Below are 15018 nucleotides of genomic sequence, written 5' to 3'. Positions count from 1 at the left end.
TCTGGGAGACATCTGTGTCTTTGGTGCTAGTCGATCAGCGGTGTATATATAGAGTGCTGATGTACGGCATGAAGATAGCAAAGCTATTCCCAGGCTGCTGAGAGCCAGAGGGATGCTCACCCTCAGCATGGATGGATTGAATATATCCCCAGCCTGGATAGCTTGACCACAGGTAGTCTTAAAGGATTTGGCTGAGAAGACCTCTGGTCCAACCCGTTCTGGATTTTTCTGGACCTGGCAGTGCTGAGGAAGCCCCAAAGATGTACATGTGTGTATGTGTGTGTGAGTTAGGTGTATCACACTTGAAGAAAGCCATGTTGGAAAACCAGGGCAAACTGTTGGGTGTGACATCCCACCCATTCCGAACTATTCTGAGATCTCCACCCAAGAGGTTTCCTGCAGGTGGCAGAAGAGAATGACTCCTGGCAGCACCTTCCCACCACATTTTCTCCATGACACACTGCCTGGGCAAGAGTGGCTTTATAGTGAGAACTATATTGCTTTAAACAGTAAGGGCCAAATTCTTCATCCCCTTCCTTACCCTGTTGCTGTTTTTTCCTGAAACTTCCAGAAATATAACTGTCTCTAAAATTGAGTTGCTAACCAAAGACAAATATATTTCAAAGTATTGGGATGGGTTTTGGGGGGGATGGAGTGTGGTGGAGAAAGGCTTGGGATGATGGGCAGATGTACAGATAGCTTCCACTGATAAAGCTGTTAAGCTCAGAACACTCCACAAGGCCGGGCTTTTTGGTTGTCTGGTTTGTTAGCAGCACGGCACTGGTGCTCCTGTAACTTTGAAGGCATCACTGCTGCCATCCAGTAGGAGATGGCACTGGCGGAAGCATGCTGTCTGCAATGTGGTGCAGTGAAATGGAACTAGGCATCATTCATGCACAAGCGGTGTGATGTTTCAGGCAGCACTCCGCAAGAAGGCAGATGTAATTGTTTTGTGTATAAATTAGGGATCAGTTTAGGAATATAGAGTGTTTTGGTTTTTTTTTTTTTTTACACCCTTCAGATAGGTATATTTGAGGCTGGGGCTGTAGAAAATTGTGTGCACTTAAAAGCATCATTAATGTATGGGAGATGTTGCAAAAACGCCCACAAAATTATTCATGGACAAGAGAAGATGTTTTTGTATGAGAAAATTTGGATGTCAGGCTGTCCAAACCATCAAAAGGTGATTTGATGACAGCCTGCAAGTACCTTGGTGTGGGGAGAATATGAAGTCTAAAGGGTGTTTTAATCCCGTAATCTCGTGTTGCATGCACACTGTGAGATGGCACTCTATAAATAAAAAGCTTAGCATTCAGGTGTGAAATCTCCTATATTTGCTAAATTTTACCATCATTGTCTTGCATTCACATGACTGTCACTGTGCATAAGTAGCTGGATGATGAACCACCACTCCTGTAGATGTTTTCCAGTAGGATTTAAAGTACCTTCAGAGGCAAACCACACAAGTGGGCAAGTGCATATTTTTGGTTTTTTTACCTTCTTTAATGACGTACCACAAAAAAATGCAAGTTGAAATATATTTTTCTCCAAATATATATATTTATATAATATATAATCTTAGTTAACTCAAGTATATACATTGTATAATAAATAATGCTTATAAAAAGAGAAATTTTCTGAATATAAAATAAAAAAAAATCGACCTCTACAACTTTATACAAAACTTTGGATAAAGCAGGTTGATGGAAAAAGATCTTCCATTCAGTGCTAGAATACCTGGCTACAGTAAAATAATTACAAGGCAATAAATGTTCTATTTAATATTAAATACCTTTTCTTGATTAAAAAAACCAACCAAAGAAACAAAAAAGGGATTTTGTTTAAAGTCAGGTACTTGGAGTCTTTCCAGACACAGAATTTAATATATACTTTTAAATAGAATGCATATCAGAAGACGGCTTATTTCTGAATCGGGGAGGTTTCTTAGAGGTCTCCTGTGATCTTTAATTTTAGAAAGCTAATGCTTCTCAGGCTGCGTGAATCCAGGAGCTCTTCATTGTGCTCTACAGAGGGCCCAAGAATTTTGCTCTGATTCTCTCCAGCCACAGGTTTGAGTGACAGGGCCATGTTCTGTGCTCCTTATGAGGGGTCTTTCACCCATTTTATTGCTCTTTGCAGTACTGTGTACTGCTCTTTCCCACGGGCAGAGAAGTGAGTGGAGAAGAAGACACAGCTTTAATGGTTTAGACATATTTCTACGTTAAATCACTGATGCATGAGAAGTGGTATTGGAACATGGTGATTGGTCCTCGTCATCTGTGGAGAAGCCCACCAGGACAGAGATAATATTTATTTTTTTAATTACAAGGGTCAATATGCCATGAAAATGTAAGCCCCAAAAGGGGGCATGTGGTCAAGGAGGGGCATGTGGCCTGGGGGGCAGGGAGGAGTGCTGATTATTCTGCACTGAGATGGGTCATGGGATGTGTGTGGCCACACCTGGGGCCCAAATCCCTGCTAATGGTCCGGAGCCTCTGTGCCTGACGTGGACCCTTCATGAATGAGTTGCTGGTAACTCAAGAAATCCTATGGGAAGGCAAGGGTCTGCCTGGGATGGTGCTGTCAGATAAAGGTCTCCCTTCCCCATCTGCCCTTGCCTCTCTTTTGTGGGATGAAGTGGTTTGAACAAGTCTGTCTAATGGGGGAAGGCTGACAAGGCTTGGACAGAAATTTCTTCTTGCCATGGCTTCTGTCTCCCTGTCCATTACTGGTGCTCAGAGCTGGTGTAGCAGCTCCCCTGGTGGGTACCCTGTCCCCAGAGAGATGCTCTGAGCTCGCTCTGGGATACAACATCGTATCAGGGAACGTTTAGTAAATAGGTGCATCAACTGGGTTGATCTGCCTATATCTTTAAAAATGTCTCTTGGGCAGCTGCACAGCAAGGATGCTGCCGGAGTAGTGATGCATCCCCATGTACGAGGTGGCAGCCTCACCGTGTGTGCTCTGCTCTTAGCCTGGGCCAAATGCCAGAGGATCAGCTCCGGGCTCTGCTTTCCTGCCGTCCTCCTCAGGGGGATTATAGGAGATGATCTGGGGCTGTGGGCAGTAGAGAGGGCAAAGGGGAGGTGAAAGGAGAGACTGGCTGTAAGGCTCTGGTCATGTGCTCAGGTTTTTTTGTCCAATGTCATCTCCTTGGAGCAGGAAGGAAGGAGCCTGGCTGGTGTGGGGAGTTGGTCCCTTTCCTCCTCCTCGCCAAATCTGCTGAGACCAGGATGGCCGTGCCAGCAGGCAGGGGAGCCTGTATTTGCTCAGCTTTTGTGGTCCACCTGACCTGAACGCCCTGTATTGGCATCTGCATGGGCCAGACCTCCGGAGGAGGACAGAGCTGGAAGGTGTGCATGCTGTGTTAGCAGCACACTGACTGGTGTGGCCGTGCCTCACCTGGACCTCTGTTGCCCCTGCTTCTCCCTAGACAGTCTGTCCTGCCAAACAGCCTGAGAGAAGTCAGCAGATCAGTGATCTAACGTGTCTGCAGCGCCAGGTCTAGCCTTGGACTGCCTTGTGTGGGTGAGATGCCAAGAGCCTTCTCTGCAGCGCTGGTGCTGGCTGTGTGAGGGTGCCTGCCCTGACCAAGGGCATTAGGATTTTTGTATGCCATCCTCTGAAGTGTGAGGCCACCACGTGGGGGCTGATCACAGGGTTGATGGACCCCTTGGCCCTGCTCTGGAGCAACCTCCCATCAGTTGGAGACCTACCTACGTTTACTTGCAGGTGTGGACATCGTAGACGCGTATACACTCCTGGCAGCTCACATAGCAGCACCAGTGGAAGATGCAGTGACACTTCTCCTTTCGTTTCTCAGTCCTGGTGTTGTGGCCACGACCGCAGCACAGCAGGTCGCAGCCGTCGATCCCGTGGGAGGTGACGTTGCACGTTCTGTCCCTCGTCCCAAAGGAGCCCGTCTCTGGGTTGGGCTCGCAAAAATTGGGGGAGTTCTCATAGTAGACCAGATCCCGCTCCGTTGGTGGCTTGAAAAGAGCATACTTGGCCCTAAGAGTTTCTACCCATCCCCGAGATTCTCGGTGCTTTTCAACCACCATCTCAGAGGCGCTGTCGTATTTATCCTTCAGGTAGTCACCAATTGCCCGGAAATCAGGCTGGGCCCACCAGCAGGTCTTGACTTCGCAGCTTCCGGAGAGACCGTGGCACTTGCACTTCAGGTGCATGTGATCCAGGATGGTCTGTCAGGGGGAGAGAAAACAAGGTGGTCAACAGCAGCTTATGATGTTCAGCATTTGCTTTCAATCACCTGCCTTTGCTACCTGGATTTAAAAGTCTGATCTGAGCTTGGTCCGGAAGGTGTAGGCTAGTTGTAAACGCTTGGGAGCTTTGGTGTGCGGCAGAAACATCTCTAGAAGGAGGCGTCGCACTAGATGAGCATGACTGAGACAGGCGTCTGCTCTAATCATTTATCCAATCCAATCCAATCTAATCTAATCAATCTAATCTAATCCCAAGGTCCGATCCTTTCAATGGGGTCCTCCCTGTCATGTGTGTGTGGGCAATCAGAGCCCAGAGAATTTGAGTATTGGAGGATGTCTCTGACACATGTGGATGTAGGCTGATCCCCTTGTCCTAGCTTTGCTAACTACTCTTCATTTTACGCCCCGAGTCTGACAGTTTTCACTAGAAAGTAAATGAATTTGTGAATCCAAGGACATGATGCTCTCTTTTCCCTAGAAACCTCTTCTGTGTGGAGCAAAATAATCAGTGATTTTTGTTAAAATTACTAGAGTGGTTTTTTTTTTTTTTTTTACAGGAAGCTGTCAGTCATTAACACAAGTTAGAGATTCAAGCTTCTACCCTTCCACCTCTGCCTGCTCTGGTACTGAAAAGCGGTATCTAGTGTTTGCTTCAAGCACTGTTTGAAAGGTCTCGCCGTAACACGGTTAAAGCACACTGGGTTTGCAAATGACCTAGAGCAGGCAGTAGCCCAGGTACCTGCTGATAGCAAGAATAGAATAGAATATTTCAGCTGGAAGGGACTGATGACCATCATCTAGTCCAACGAATTGCTGGGTGGGACAATGTTACAACGGGGAGCATGCAGGAAGGAGTAGCTTGGGCGGAAAGTCCTCTTCGCCATTGACCTGGGGTCTTGGGTGGTTGAGTTGGGTTTCTATGCACTGCCTTGGGAGATGCTTGCGCTGGACTCAAGGCATGTTTTAGCTCTTCTTAACCCCCACCCATCTCTTTGGAGAGAGTGGAAATGCTGTGCCCTGGAAAATAATCCTAGAAATCTCCTTCCCAGGCATTATATGGTCCCATTACATCAGGGGGAGCCAGATTGGGCCATCCATGCAGGCATGGACGACCAGCTCTGGACCTGCTGGGCACTCACCGTCCTGCCGGCCTCGTTGTTGTGTCTGTTCATGGCTGAGCGGGCATCTGGCCGGTTCTCTCGGGCGTCTGCGAATTCCCGGGACACCAGCACACCAAAGTCGGCATCCTCGCTGCATCCCCCCCATTTCCAGCCATCTCCTGGAGGTCCTTTATGGTGGGAGTCACAGCCGCAGATTGTGGACGTGCCCTCAGCACAGGAGCGGGTTACAGCGAAGGCCACCCCTGCAGATGCGATGGCGTGGACAAAGGCAGACTCTCGTGTGGCTGGGAATAAACAGAGTCCATGGGATTATCAGTCAACATAATGCTTTTGTTTTCCTTCCCAACCTCCTTCAGCATCATCTAAATCTCATTAAAAAGCAAAAAGTTATTTTATTAATTTTTTAATGAACATTTTCTGAATCAGGTGCTGCTGGCATCACCTTCTGAAGCATGCAGGCAGGTGGGAGACAATTGTAATTCCAGCTCTGTGTATGACAAGTGCAGCATTTCCCCAGATACAATGGGTGCAGGATTTGATTCAGCACAGGTGCTGATGGGTGCACAAAATATCAGTAAGAACTTGAGGGGCCTCAGAAGAGAGTTACTGGAGTAATTCCTGGTCTGGAAACCCAGAGAGGGACTCCACGCTTGGAGTTAGTCCAAGGGGAGTTGAAGAAGCTCATATACATCCTGAAATGGGGAAGGGTTTCAGATGATACAGGACAGACAATGGCAGAACAAAGCCTAAGAGGTAGTAATTACTATTAAATGTATCTAGACTAAACAACATGTGACTTTACAGCAATGGAATAAAACCAGCTGAGGGTGTGAAGATAACCTTGAAGTTGCTCATTAATTACTGAACACTCCCAGAGGAAATCGAAGCAGACAAAACTCAAGCCTATTCTTTGACTCTGTAACTATTGACATGCTCCAGGTACATAGTTGCAGTGAATGAATTTCGGCAGGCCCAAAGTAGCAAAGCTGGAGAAAATCCTGAAAGCATTGAATGCTGAAGAAGGGGTGAAATAAATTGCCCAGGATGCCTAGGTGGACTGGGAGCTGGCAACGGCAGTATGTGTGGATCCTCTGTGCTAAGAGAGAGAAAATGTTTCAGCAGAACAAAGATACCTGGGCAGGAGGTGGGGACAAAACAGAAAATCCACATGAAGATGAAGGTGCAATGGGTTTGCGGAACTGGAGCATCTCTGTCCATCACCTCTTCCACTGGTGACCATGGCAGGGCGACTCTGAAGCCCTCCCCTTCCCTTGTCATTCTGTGGGGCCCTGACCTGGACTTCAGACAGCAGCAGCCAAAATGCACACGGGTATGGGGAAGCCACCAGAAGCCATAAAGATGTTTACATTGGCTGGATGTTATAGCCAGCTGGGTCTGAGAAGGACAACAAGACCAAGCAGGATGGGTGGGAAGCACACCCCTGAGGTGGCAGCATGGGTGGCTGTTCTGAATAGCACACCCAAAGCAGCAGCTGGTGTGGAGCCATCAAGACAGATTTTCTTGGCCTGCTACTACCAGAGGAAACTTGGGAGATATTAGAAGCACCAAATAACAATACTGTGAAAAGACCTAGAAGACCTAAACCTAGCTTTAGAGGGTAAGACTTTGGGAGTCTTAGACTCTGTCTGTAAGTGGACAATACACTGTCAAATTGAAAGGGTATTTCCTGCATTATGTATCTTGGTATGGTAACTCTTCAGGAGGCCGTTGAAGAAGTCGTTACATGCTCTGAACTGAGCTGGTCTTTTCACTGGTGGCTGATGGCTCTTCCACTGGTTTGAAAGCAGGACAATAGCTAACTTTGAATTTTCAACCCAGATTAAAGCCCAGCCAATTTATATCCTTTGTTCCTGTGCTCACATTGACTTTCATCTTCAAGTAGCTTTTAATGGCCCCTGTACATCATGGTGCTTGCAGAGAGCAAAACTTCCATTTTACTGTGCTCAAAGAGCCATATTTGTTAAGTCTTTCCATAAAATGTTGTCCATTACACTCATCGCCCTGGCTGCCCATCTCTGCATCTGCTGCTGGGTTTGATTCCTCTCTCTATAAGGGAGAACAGAAGCAAACGCTCCATTCCAGCTGAGGACTGACTGGGGCTGAAGGAGAGCAAGTCCTACCACAGCTCAGAACAGCTCAGAGATTATCTCCTGCATTAGGACACAGACTGGCAAGTCCCCCGTGTGTTTCCCTGCTCAGCAGAGTGACACAAACTTTGGTCCCTGGACTTGGAGTCTGGATTCTTGCAGTAGTGACCTGGCGGTTCAGCTACAGAGCTCTGCTCAGGATGTTTTTAAAGGTTTCTTGTTTGTTTTTTTTTTTAATTTTTATATAAAGCAGACAGTGTTGCACTATTTCTACTAATTTTGAAATCAACAGGAGTTTGACCATTGACTTCAATAAGGCTGTCCTAAATACAGACTTTCCCAAGCACCCTCAAAATAATATCTCAGTCTCAACTTTCTCCTTGTGAACATCTTTTGGTACAGAGCCTCTCTGGTATGCCAGAGTCTGCATAAGTACAGCACCCTGGTGAATGACACTGGAGTGCTTTAACCCTATGTGCCATCTTATAAAGATGGAGACTTTAGGTCTGTAAATCCAGAGTAGATGTTGGAGTCAGTCCAACCTCCCACCCAGTGTGCAGGAGACCAAGGAGGTGCTGAAGGCAGGTGGTCAGTGCTGCAGTGTCTGGGGTACCATTGCTGGTAGATGGTGCCCTGGGTGCGCTGCAGGAGGTGTTTCCAGCTGCCTCATGGGTGTAGCTTGACCGAATGATCAGGACAGTCATCAATGGATGTGGGATGAAGCCAGAATTTTCAGCTGGCTCAGACCAGTGATGACCTTGGAGACAATCCCCTCCTTCCAGAGCAGAAGCCATGAACCATCCTCTCAACTGCCCCATGCATCCCTCACCTGCTCTTGCCTCGTGCCCTGGGGATATCTTTGCTGCACCAGGTCTTGCTCCTTGGCCTGCAGTCTTCTCTGCGGAGGTGGGGTCTAGCTTCCAAAAATCAGGCATCTCAAACTGAGCTAATTTCATCCCATGCAGGCAATTGAAAGAGGCAGCTCCTGGGTATGTGCCAGCTGCAGAAATGCGCATCTCTCCTCTGCTGCAGCGTGGGGAACTCGGGTCTAGATGCCAAATGTGATCCTAAATGAGGGCTGCTCAATCCTGTCTTTGCCAGTGGGACCATGCTGTGGTTTTCACTTTTTTTTAATTCAAACTCTTCCCTCCTTGCCCTTCTCACCTCCGATAGGCCAGCAGAGATCCAGCCTCTACCTACCGAGGTTTTCATTAGATATCTTTCCCCAATCACTTATAGTGGGACCACTGGGGGCTACGGGCCACTGGTTGGAGATCACTGCTCCAACTGGAGTGTTTCAGCCTGACAAAGGCTATTTGGGTGGCCTATGATCTAAAGCAGATCAGATTAGAGGAGCTAGCGAGCCCTTCTGGCCTCAGACCAGGACAGCTCTGGGGCAGAGGGGGAGGACACGAGCCACTCTCCTGCTGACATGCCTTCACTTTTCACCATGGGGGGGGTGGTGAAAAAGCGATGGGCACGGGATGGAGAGTTGCTGCATGTTTTGTAAGTCCCTGTACAGAGTGCGGATGCTGGGATGGGACCCGAGCCGGGGCTGGTGCTGCCGCAGCCAGGCAGAGGCACGATGCAAAGTGCCCCGGGGAGCTGCACCCCTCTTGCAGCTGCCCTGCGGCACCCCACACACCCCTGCGTCTGCCCGGCGAGCTCTCTGCACGATGCTGGGGCAGGGGGGAGTGAGCTGCAAACACAAACGCCTCGCCTTGAAATTCTCCCCTGGGTCTGGGCAAGGAGCCGGGAGAATTTCCCAGAGATGAAATGCGGGAGCAGCGTTCCCAGAACCAGGGGAGGGGCTGGCGAGGGAGGATTAGAGCCGTCTTGACAGTGCACCACTGCGACTGTCTCCCAGCCAGGCCCGTTACCTGCTGGGACACTCAATTTGCCATTGTTCCCGCGGTGTCACACTGTATTACCAGCATAATGCAGAATGTTTCCGCCGGCCAGCGTACCCACGGCACAGAGCACTGGCATTCCCCAGGAGCACCTCGTAGCAACGGGGCAATGTTCCCCTGTCCTGCCGTCACCCTCCAATCCCGCCAGCCCGGCTGGGAAATCCCTATTGATGGCGCTCCCCAGCCCCCCGCCACCGGATCAGAATGGCTAAAGGGCGTGTGAATGCTGCAGCAATTTGAAACGACTGCAGCGCTGGGATGGTATCGCTCGCCCTGCCTCACAGTAGGGGAGGAAGCTTAGCTCTTTCTCATCGGTATAAGCTTATTTTTCTCTCTCCCTCTCTCCTTTCCCTCCCCCTCCCTTTAAGCTGTTGAGTTTATATCAAGACGGCCCCTGATCCCACACACCCCTGTTTAGATGCAAATGACTGCAAGTGTCATGGCTGAGAAAAGCCATGGGTTATCTTGGTGCGGGTCTGCCTTTTCACAGCTCGTGTCAGGGGCTTAGCCGAACACACAAGGACCCCCAAAGGCAGCCCGGGCCCAGCTGCCTTTTCTGCACCTGGCCCCGCTGCCGTCACGCTCCTCACAGCCACGCACGAGATGCTGCCCTGGCCGGTATCGCCAGCAAAAGGCTTGAGCCCAACCAGGGTTGAGGAGGACCTTTCTAGAGAATCGATGGCATCTTCCCGGAGAAGGAGAGTGAGCAAAGGGCAGCCGCGGTGCGAGGAGGCAGGGGACGACTGTTTCCCCCCGTCGCTCAAGATGTGGGGAAGTGTATGAGCTTGCTAAGGCTCCTGCCAACTCACTCCTGCAGATCCAGTCCTGCCTGCGGCTCAGAGACCTCTTCCCTGTCCCAGGGGTTGGTCTCCAGATGCCTGTGGGGCCTTCCTGCCTCGTGCACTCACTACCAGCTCTTTCTGGGCACTGTGCTTTAACCAAAATCACGGACTTTATCACTAACCCAGAGAATGGCAATTGCTCACCCTCCCAGAGCAGCAGCAAGTCACCTGGCTGTAGACTCAACCTTGGCTTTGGGGCAGGACTTGGCTGGAAGAGACATTGTCCTTTAATGAAAATGGACCTTATTTTAAAAACAAAAGGGAGGGAGAAGAAAGAGGGGGGAAAGCAGGTTTTTCTTCCCTCCTTGTCCCAGACTGCACACCTGCAGTATAAATCATCTTGGGGAATTTGCTTGTAAAAACATGATCTTACCCCACATTCTGGGGTTGGTTTTTGGTTTTGGTTTTTTTTTTTTTCATAGCCCAGGTTAGAAAAAAAGACATGCAAAAAAGAAAACTTGCAGGAAGATAATCAGTGGCTCTAGGAAACCAAAGCCTTGCCAGCTACGGCTGCCACATATTTTATGGGAAAAACCTCATGAGTCTGAATTTCAAGTAGGTGACATGGGAGGAAATCGGGTTGGCCAAGGAAAAGCGTTAGCCAGGTTCAGTGTTCAGCAGCTCCCAAATGGGAATGCTTTAGTCTCTCAGGGGTTTCTCTGTGCTGTATTTACTGTTTATTGCTTTGCTGCGAATTTGAAGCCATGCAAGAGACTATGAAAGGAGAGATTAGAGTCATGCAGTGAAGCTGGAAAGAGAAGTGAGATGGGGATGTGATGGGAGGCTGTGGGAAGACCTGAGGGCAGGAATCCCTTGGGCTATTTCAGGGAGCGATGCCCTGTGCTCCCACACTGACACCAGTGCTTGAAGCCTGGATGATGTGCCCAGAAGGAGCAACCAAGAAAGACTTGAACACGTGTGCCACGAGAGGGTCTGCACAGCTGAACCACTGCAAATGGCTCCGTCGTTTTCGCACACTACCTCGCTCTTCAGACTAAACTCTCCTTGAATGGAAGCAACCGTGATTAACATTTTTGCAGCTCCTTTAAAAAAAATTATCCTCAATTTCTTTTCAGGCTGTATTAGAAATGATTTTCCATGCTATGGTAGTGAGAACTACACCTTTGAAGTTTTTTTCCAAAATAGCTTCAATCTACCTAAGGGAGTAGTAGATGAGATTAACCTAAATGTTGCTCTTTGATACTTAGAGGTGATTTCATCCAGGTAGTTATCATAGCTTAAATACTGGCTATTTTGGGCTTAGCATTCAATGCCTATTGGCCTAATACACAGTGCAAACTGCAAGAGTGATTGTCATCTTAGTTTAAGTCTTGCTATTAATTTATGATTCTTAGTTTATGGGGTTACACCCCTGTGTGTCCTGGAAGTCAACAAGAAGGGAACACAGCAATAGCTGTCACAGGTGCTCAGGGCTCAGCCAGACATAAAAACGCAGCTGGCGATGATTGCAGATCTCAGTGCCAGGTTATGGGCTGAAAACTCTTGATTTCTGTTGTTGCTGGATCTAAGGAAGATGGGACAACAGCTTGGGAGAAGACGATGCTATGAAGGCACCAGAAACATCCAGCAACCCTATCCACAGCTCCCTCAGCAGTGATGAGCATTGTTGGTCCCCAGATTCATCACAGCTAATGAGATCTATCAGGGCAGGACAAAAGCCTTTTTATTGCCAATGTTATCCTTCCTTCAGCTGAGAAAGCAGTGGCTGAAAAGGTTATGGTTTTTTCTGTGACTACTCATGCTGCAAACTTTGGGAATCGCAAAGGCGTTCCTAGTGTTACTCATTGCTACATAGATGAAATGAGTCCCATCCTGTCTGCGCTCATTAATTTTCAAGGCAGCAGTGAAAAGACATTAGCACATTTTAAAAATGTAAATAATAACCACAGTCAAATGGGTTGGACTTTGATGTATCATTATTTGCAGATGATACTGTTTATTTTTTTCTGTTCTACTTACAGGTTAGTGAGACACAAGAATAAATACGTTTTTCAAGCTAATTGCCTGGCAGTACTGTCTAGGAGACTATTGGTGCATCACGGTTTGATTGGGAAAGCTGTATAGCAAATGTGCTCAATAATTTTTCTCCATCTGTCAGAAGAGTTTCAGAGCTATGGGTGATATTTTACTTTGTCAGCTTGGAGTGCACGGAAATGTTGAGGCATGTCCACGCATGAGGTTTTGCTCTAGTCCCTGCAGCCGAAAGAATCTTAAAATATTCTTCATAAATTCAAAGTTCAGTTTGCTCATTACGGGAAGGAAGGTTCAAATCCAATTTTTAAATGCTTTCATGCTGACAGAAATGGTGGTGAGAGATTTTCAGTGCCTGAATACTATAACAGTTCCTTCAGAACATGTTTAAAATTTTTATGATAGTTTTTATGATAATTTTTAAGAAAATTAAAACTTTCTGATCTTGTAAGTGCTGAAGTTTAGGACATGCTTTTATTAGACAGCAAGTTATAGTGTGGCAAGCCTTGATGACAAATTATTTGATAGTAAATACAGCAGTTACCCCAAAATACATCCTGGCAAAACAGAGGGGAATTGAATCTCATGGTCCTTATTAGCACTCTAATATGACTTTACAGTCCTGATTTCTGCGAAGAATCGCACTTTAACCCAAATGAGTAATTTTCACTGAAATATACTACTGATGTTTCAGGAAACTATGCCATTCTTGAAAGATTGAAGCTTGAAAAAAATATCATGAACTGTTTATATGCAGAATATTATAGGTTTGTAAGATTCACCAGGAGATATGCACACTCCAGGAGACTATTGGGAAATAGTCTAATGTCCTGGCTTCCAACCCTAATTTCTCCAATTTCTTAAAGGTCGTACTATAAGATTCCCATTTCCAAAGCATCACTGGAAAGAATAATTTCTTTTCAATAAGCAGACTTCACTGGACTGCAGAGACTTAGTGTGTGTCAATACCAATGGAGCTAAGCTTCGGGAATGGTTTTGGTTGCATTTATGAAGCTGTGAAACCAAGACGTTATCTGCGGATGTCCCTTGTGCTAAACTCGGCATGGAGTCAACAAAAACCATGGGATGGGATGGAGAGAAGGGGAATTTTTTATCCACCATTGGTTCAGTTTCATGGGAATGCTTTTTAATCTAAGCATTCTTAGATTATCTTAGAAATCTTGGTTTTCTAGCTGGACATCTGAGACATGGGATAGGTTATCTGCCACCAAAGTACTCCAGCACCCTCCTTTCAGGCCATATTTGGCTGCAGGCTAGTGGTACAGGTGCCCAGCTGTCTTGGGGCCCAACATCTCGCTTTTCTCGGTGTAATGCCCAGGCTGTGACCTCACTGGGAATCCCAAATTTATTATGCCTCATCAATGTACTGCCGGTGTGCCTGATCCATGGCAATGGGTCTAGAGAGGTGGCCTTTCAGGAGGAGGTGATGAAGAGGAGCAAGCCTATGTGTTTCGAGAGAGGAGAGGGAAAATACATTTATTCTCCCTCTTTTTGTTCCCAGCCCTGACTGTTTTGGGCTCATCTGTGAAAAGATATGTTGAAATCCCAACTAAGCCTGATCAGGACCATGGATTTCAACCATGGCTTCTCACTGGCAGGGAAACTTCTGCCCACTGGCCTCCTGGGGTAGGCAGTGCATGCTTCAAAGGGCCTGCCTTGCCCCCACAACCCCTCTCCTTGGCTTTTACCCTGGGTCTGCTGGACCCTGTTGTTTGGAAGCGCTGCGTGCCCTGGGCAGGGAGGGTGGAGCCCACAATTCCAGAACATGTGAGGATGAATGGGGCTAGACCTTCCTCTTCCTGTCCTTTATCCTACCTGGCCTTACTGAGAGCTCCTGGGATGGGAACAGACCCTTCCCTCATTATGCCTTTCAATGTAACACACCAAAAAATTTGGAAAAAAGAAATTGGAGAAATTAGGGTTTAAAGCTAGGACATCAGACTCTTTCCCCAGTGTGTTCCCAGTAGGATATCCAAAAGCCAAGTGGAGATGTGACAGATCCACCCACCCTGGCAAATCCGTTCCCCCACAACCCTCCAGCTTTGCTGTTTACCTTTGTCCAGGACCGGCCCGAAGATGGCCAGGCTGTCGTCAATGGTGGTGCAGTTCCAGCGGCGGCCCCGGAACTGGTGCTGGCACTCCTGGATGCCCAGCTTCACCCCTTCAGCCACGCTGGGCATGATCTCAATGTAGTTGCGGCAGAAGCGGAGCTGCTTGGGGACGAGACCGGGGATGGAGCCGCAGAGGATGGGCTGGGACCCCAGGGAGCTGTACTGCTGACCTAGTGCAAGGGACCTGCAAGGGACAGAGGACAGCATGAGGGTCAGGAAACCAGCAGGCACCAATGGTCCTGCCCCCCCCCCCCCCAATCCCCAGGGGGAATCTGAAGAGCCAAGGTGAACCAATAGTTAAGGGAGACAAAGTGCTGAAAAACAGGGATTTCCTAAGAAAACAAGAGAGTTCCTACTGAATAGCACTGATGTGAAAAGGGCTTTTACACTTGAAGACGCCCTGGTCCTTTCTGGGCACAGAAGGAGGGACTCAGCTTTCTACATGGAGGCACCAAGAGCCATTCGGTGTACTCCCAAGTATCTGAGACATCCCCATGGGGCTGGTGGATCTGACAAAGGACCTGCAAGGAGCTGTATCCAGGGAAGCAACGCCTGGAGGCTGGGGAATACCCTGGTGCGCCTCAGCTGTCAGGAGACACTGACATGAGAGCTTCTGAATTGTGGCCAAGGTGGGAAGTGTCCCATCCAATGCCAAGTTTATCAGCAGAGGGATCGCCATTTACTGCAGAG

General features: G+C 48.0%; 1 protein-coding gene across 1 annotated transcript in view; it reads right to left on the bottom strand.

Moving 5' to 3' along the window:
- Window positions 1-3722: 3722 nt before the first annotated feature.
- Window positions 3723-15018, bottom strand: part of WNT3 (Wnt family member 3) — a 50556-nt gene continuing 39260 nt past the window's right edge. The window contains exons 2-4 of the mRNA XM_052785872.1: window positions 14271-14512; window positions 5363-5628; window positions 3723-4202 (exon numbers count right to left, since the gene is read on the bottom strand). Of these exons, the coding sequence (XP_052641832.1) occupies window positions 3723-4202; window positions 5363-5628; window positions 14271-14512 (988 nt within the window). The remainder of the gene's footprint in view (window positions 4203-5362; window positions 5629-14270; window positions 14513-15018) is intronic.

This window comes from Harpia harpyja, chromosome 4 (genome assembly GCF_026419915.1).
Source record: "Harpia harpyja isolate bHarHar1 chromosome 4, bHarHar1 primary haplotype, whole genome shotgun sequence".
NCBI classification, from domain to species: domain Eukaryota; kingdom Metazoa; phylum Chordata; class Aves; order Accipitriformes; family Accipitridae; genus Harpia; species Harpia harpyja.
The sequence above is the reverse complement of the archived record's forward strand: the minus strand, read 5'-3'. Positions and strand labels throughout refer to the sequence as shown.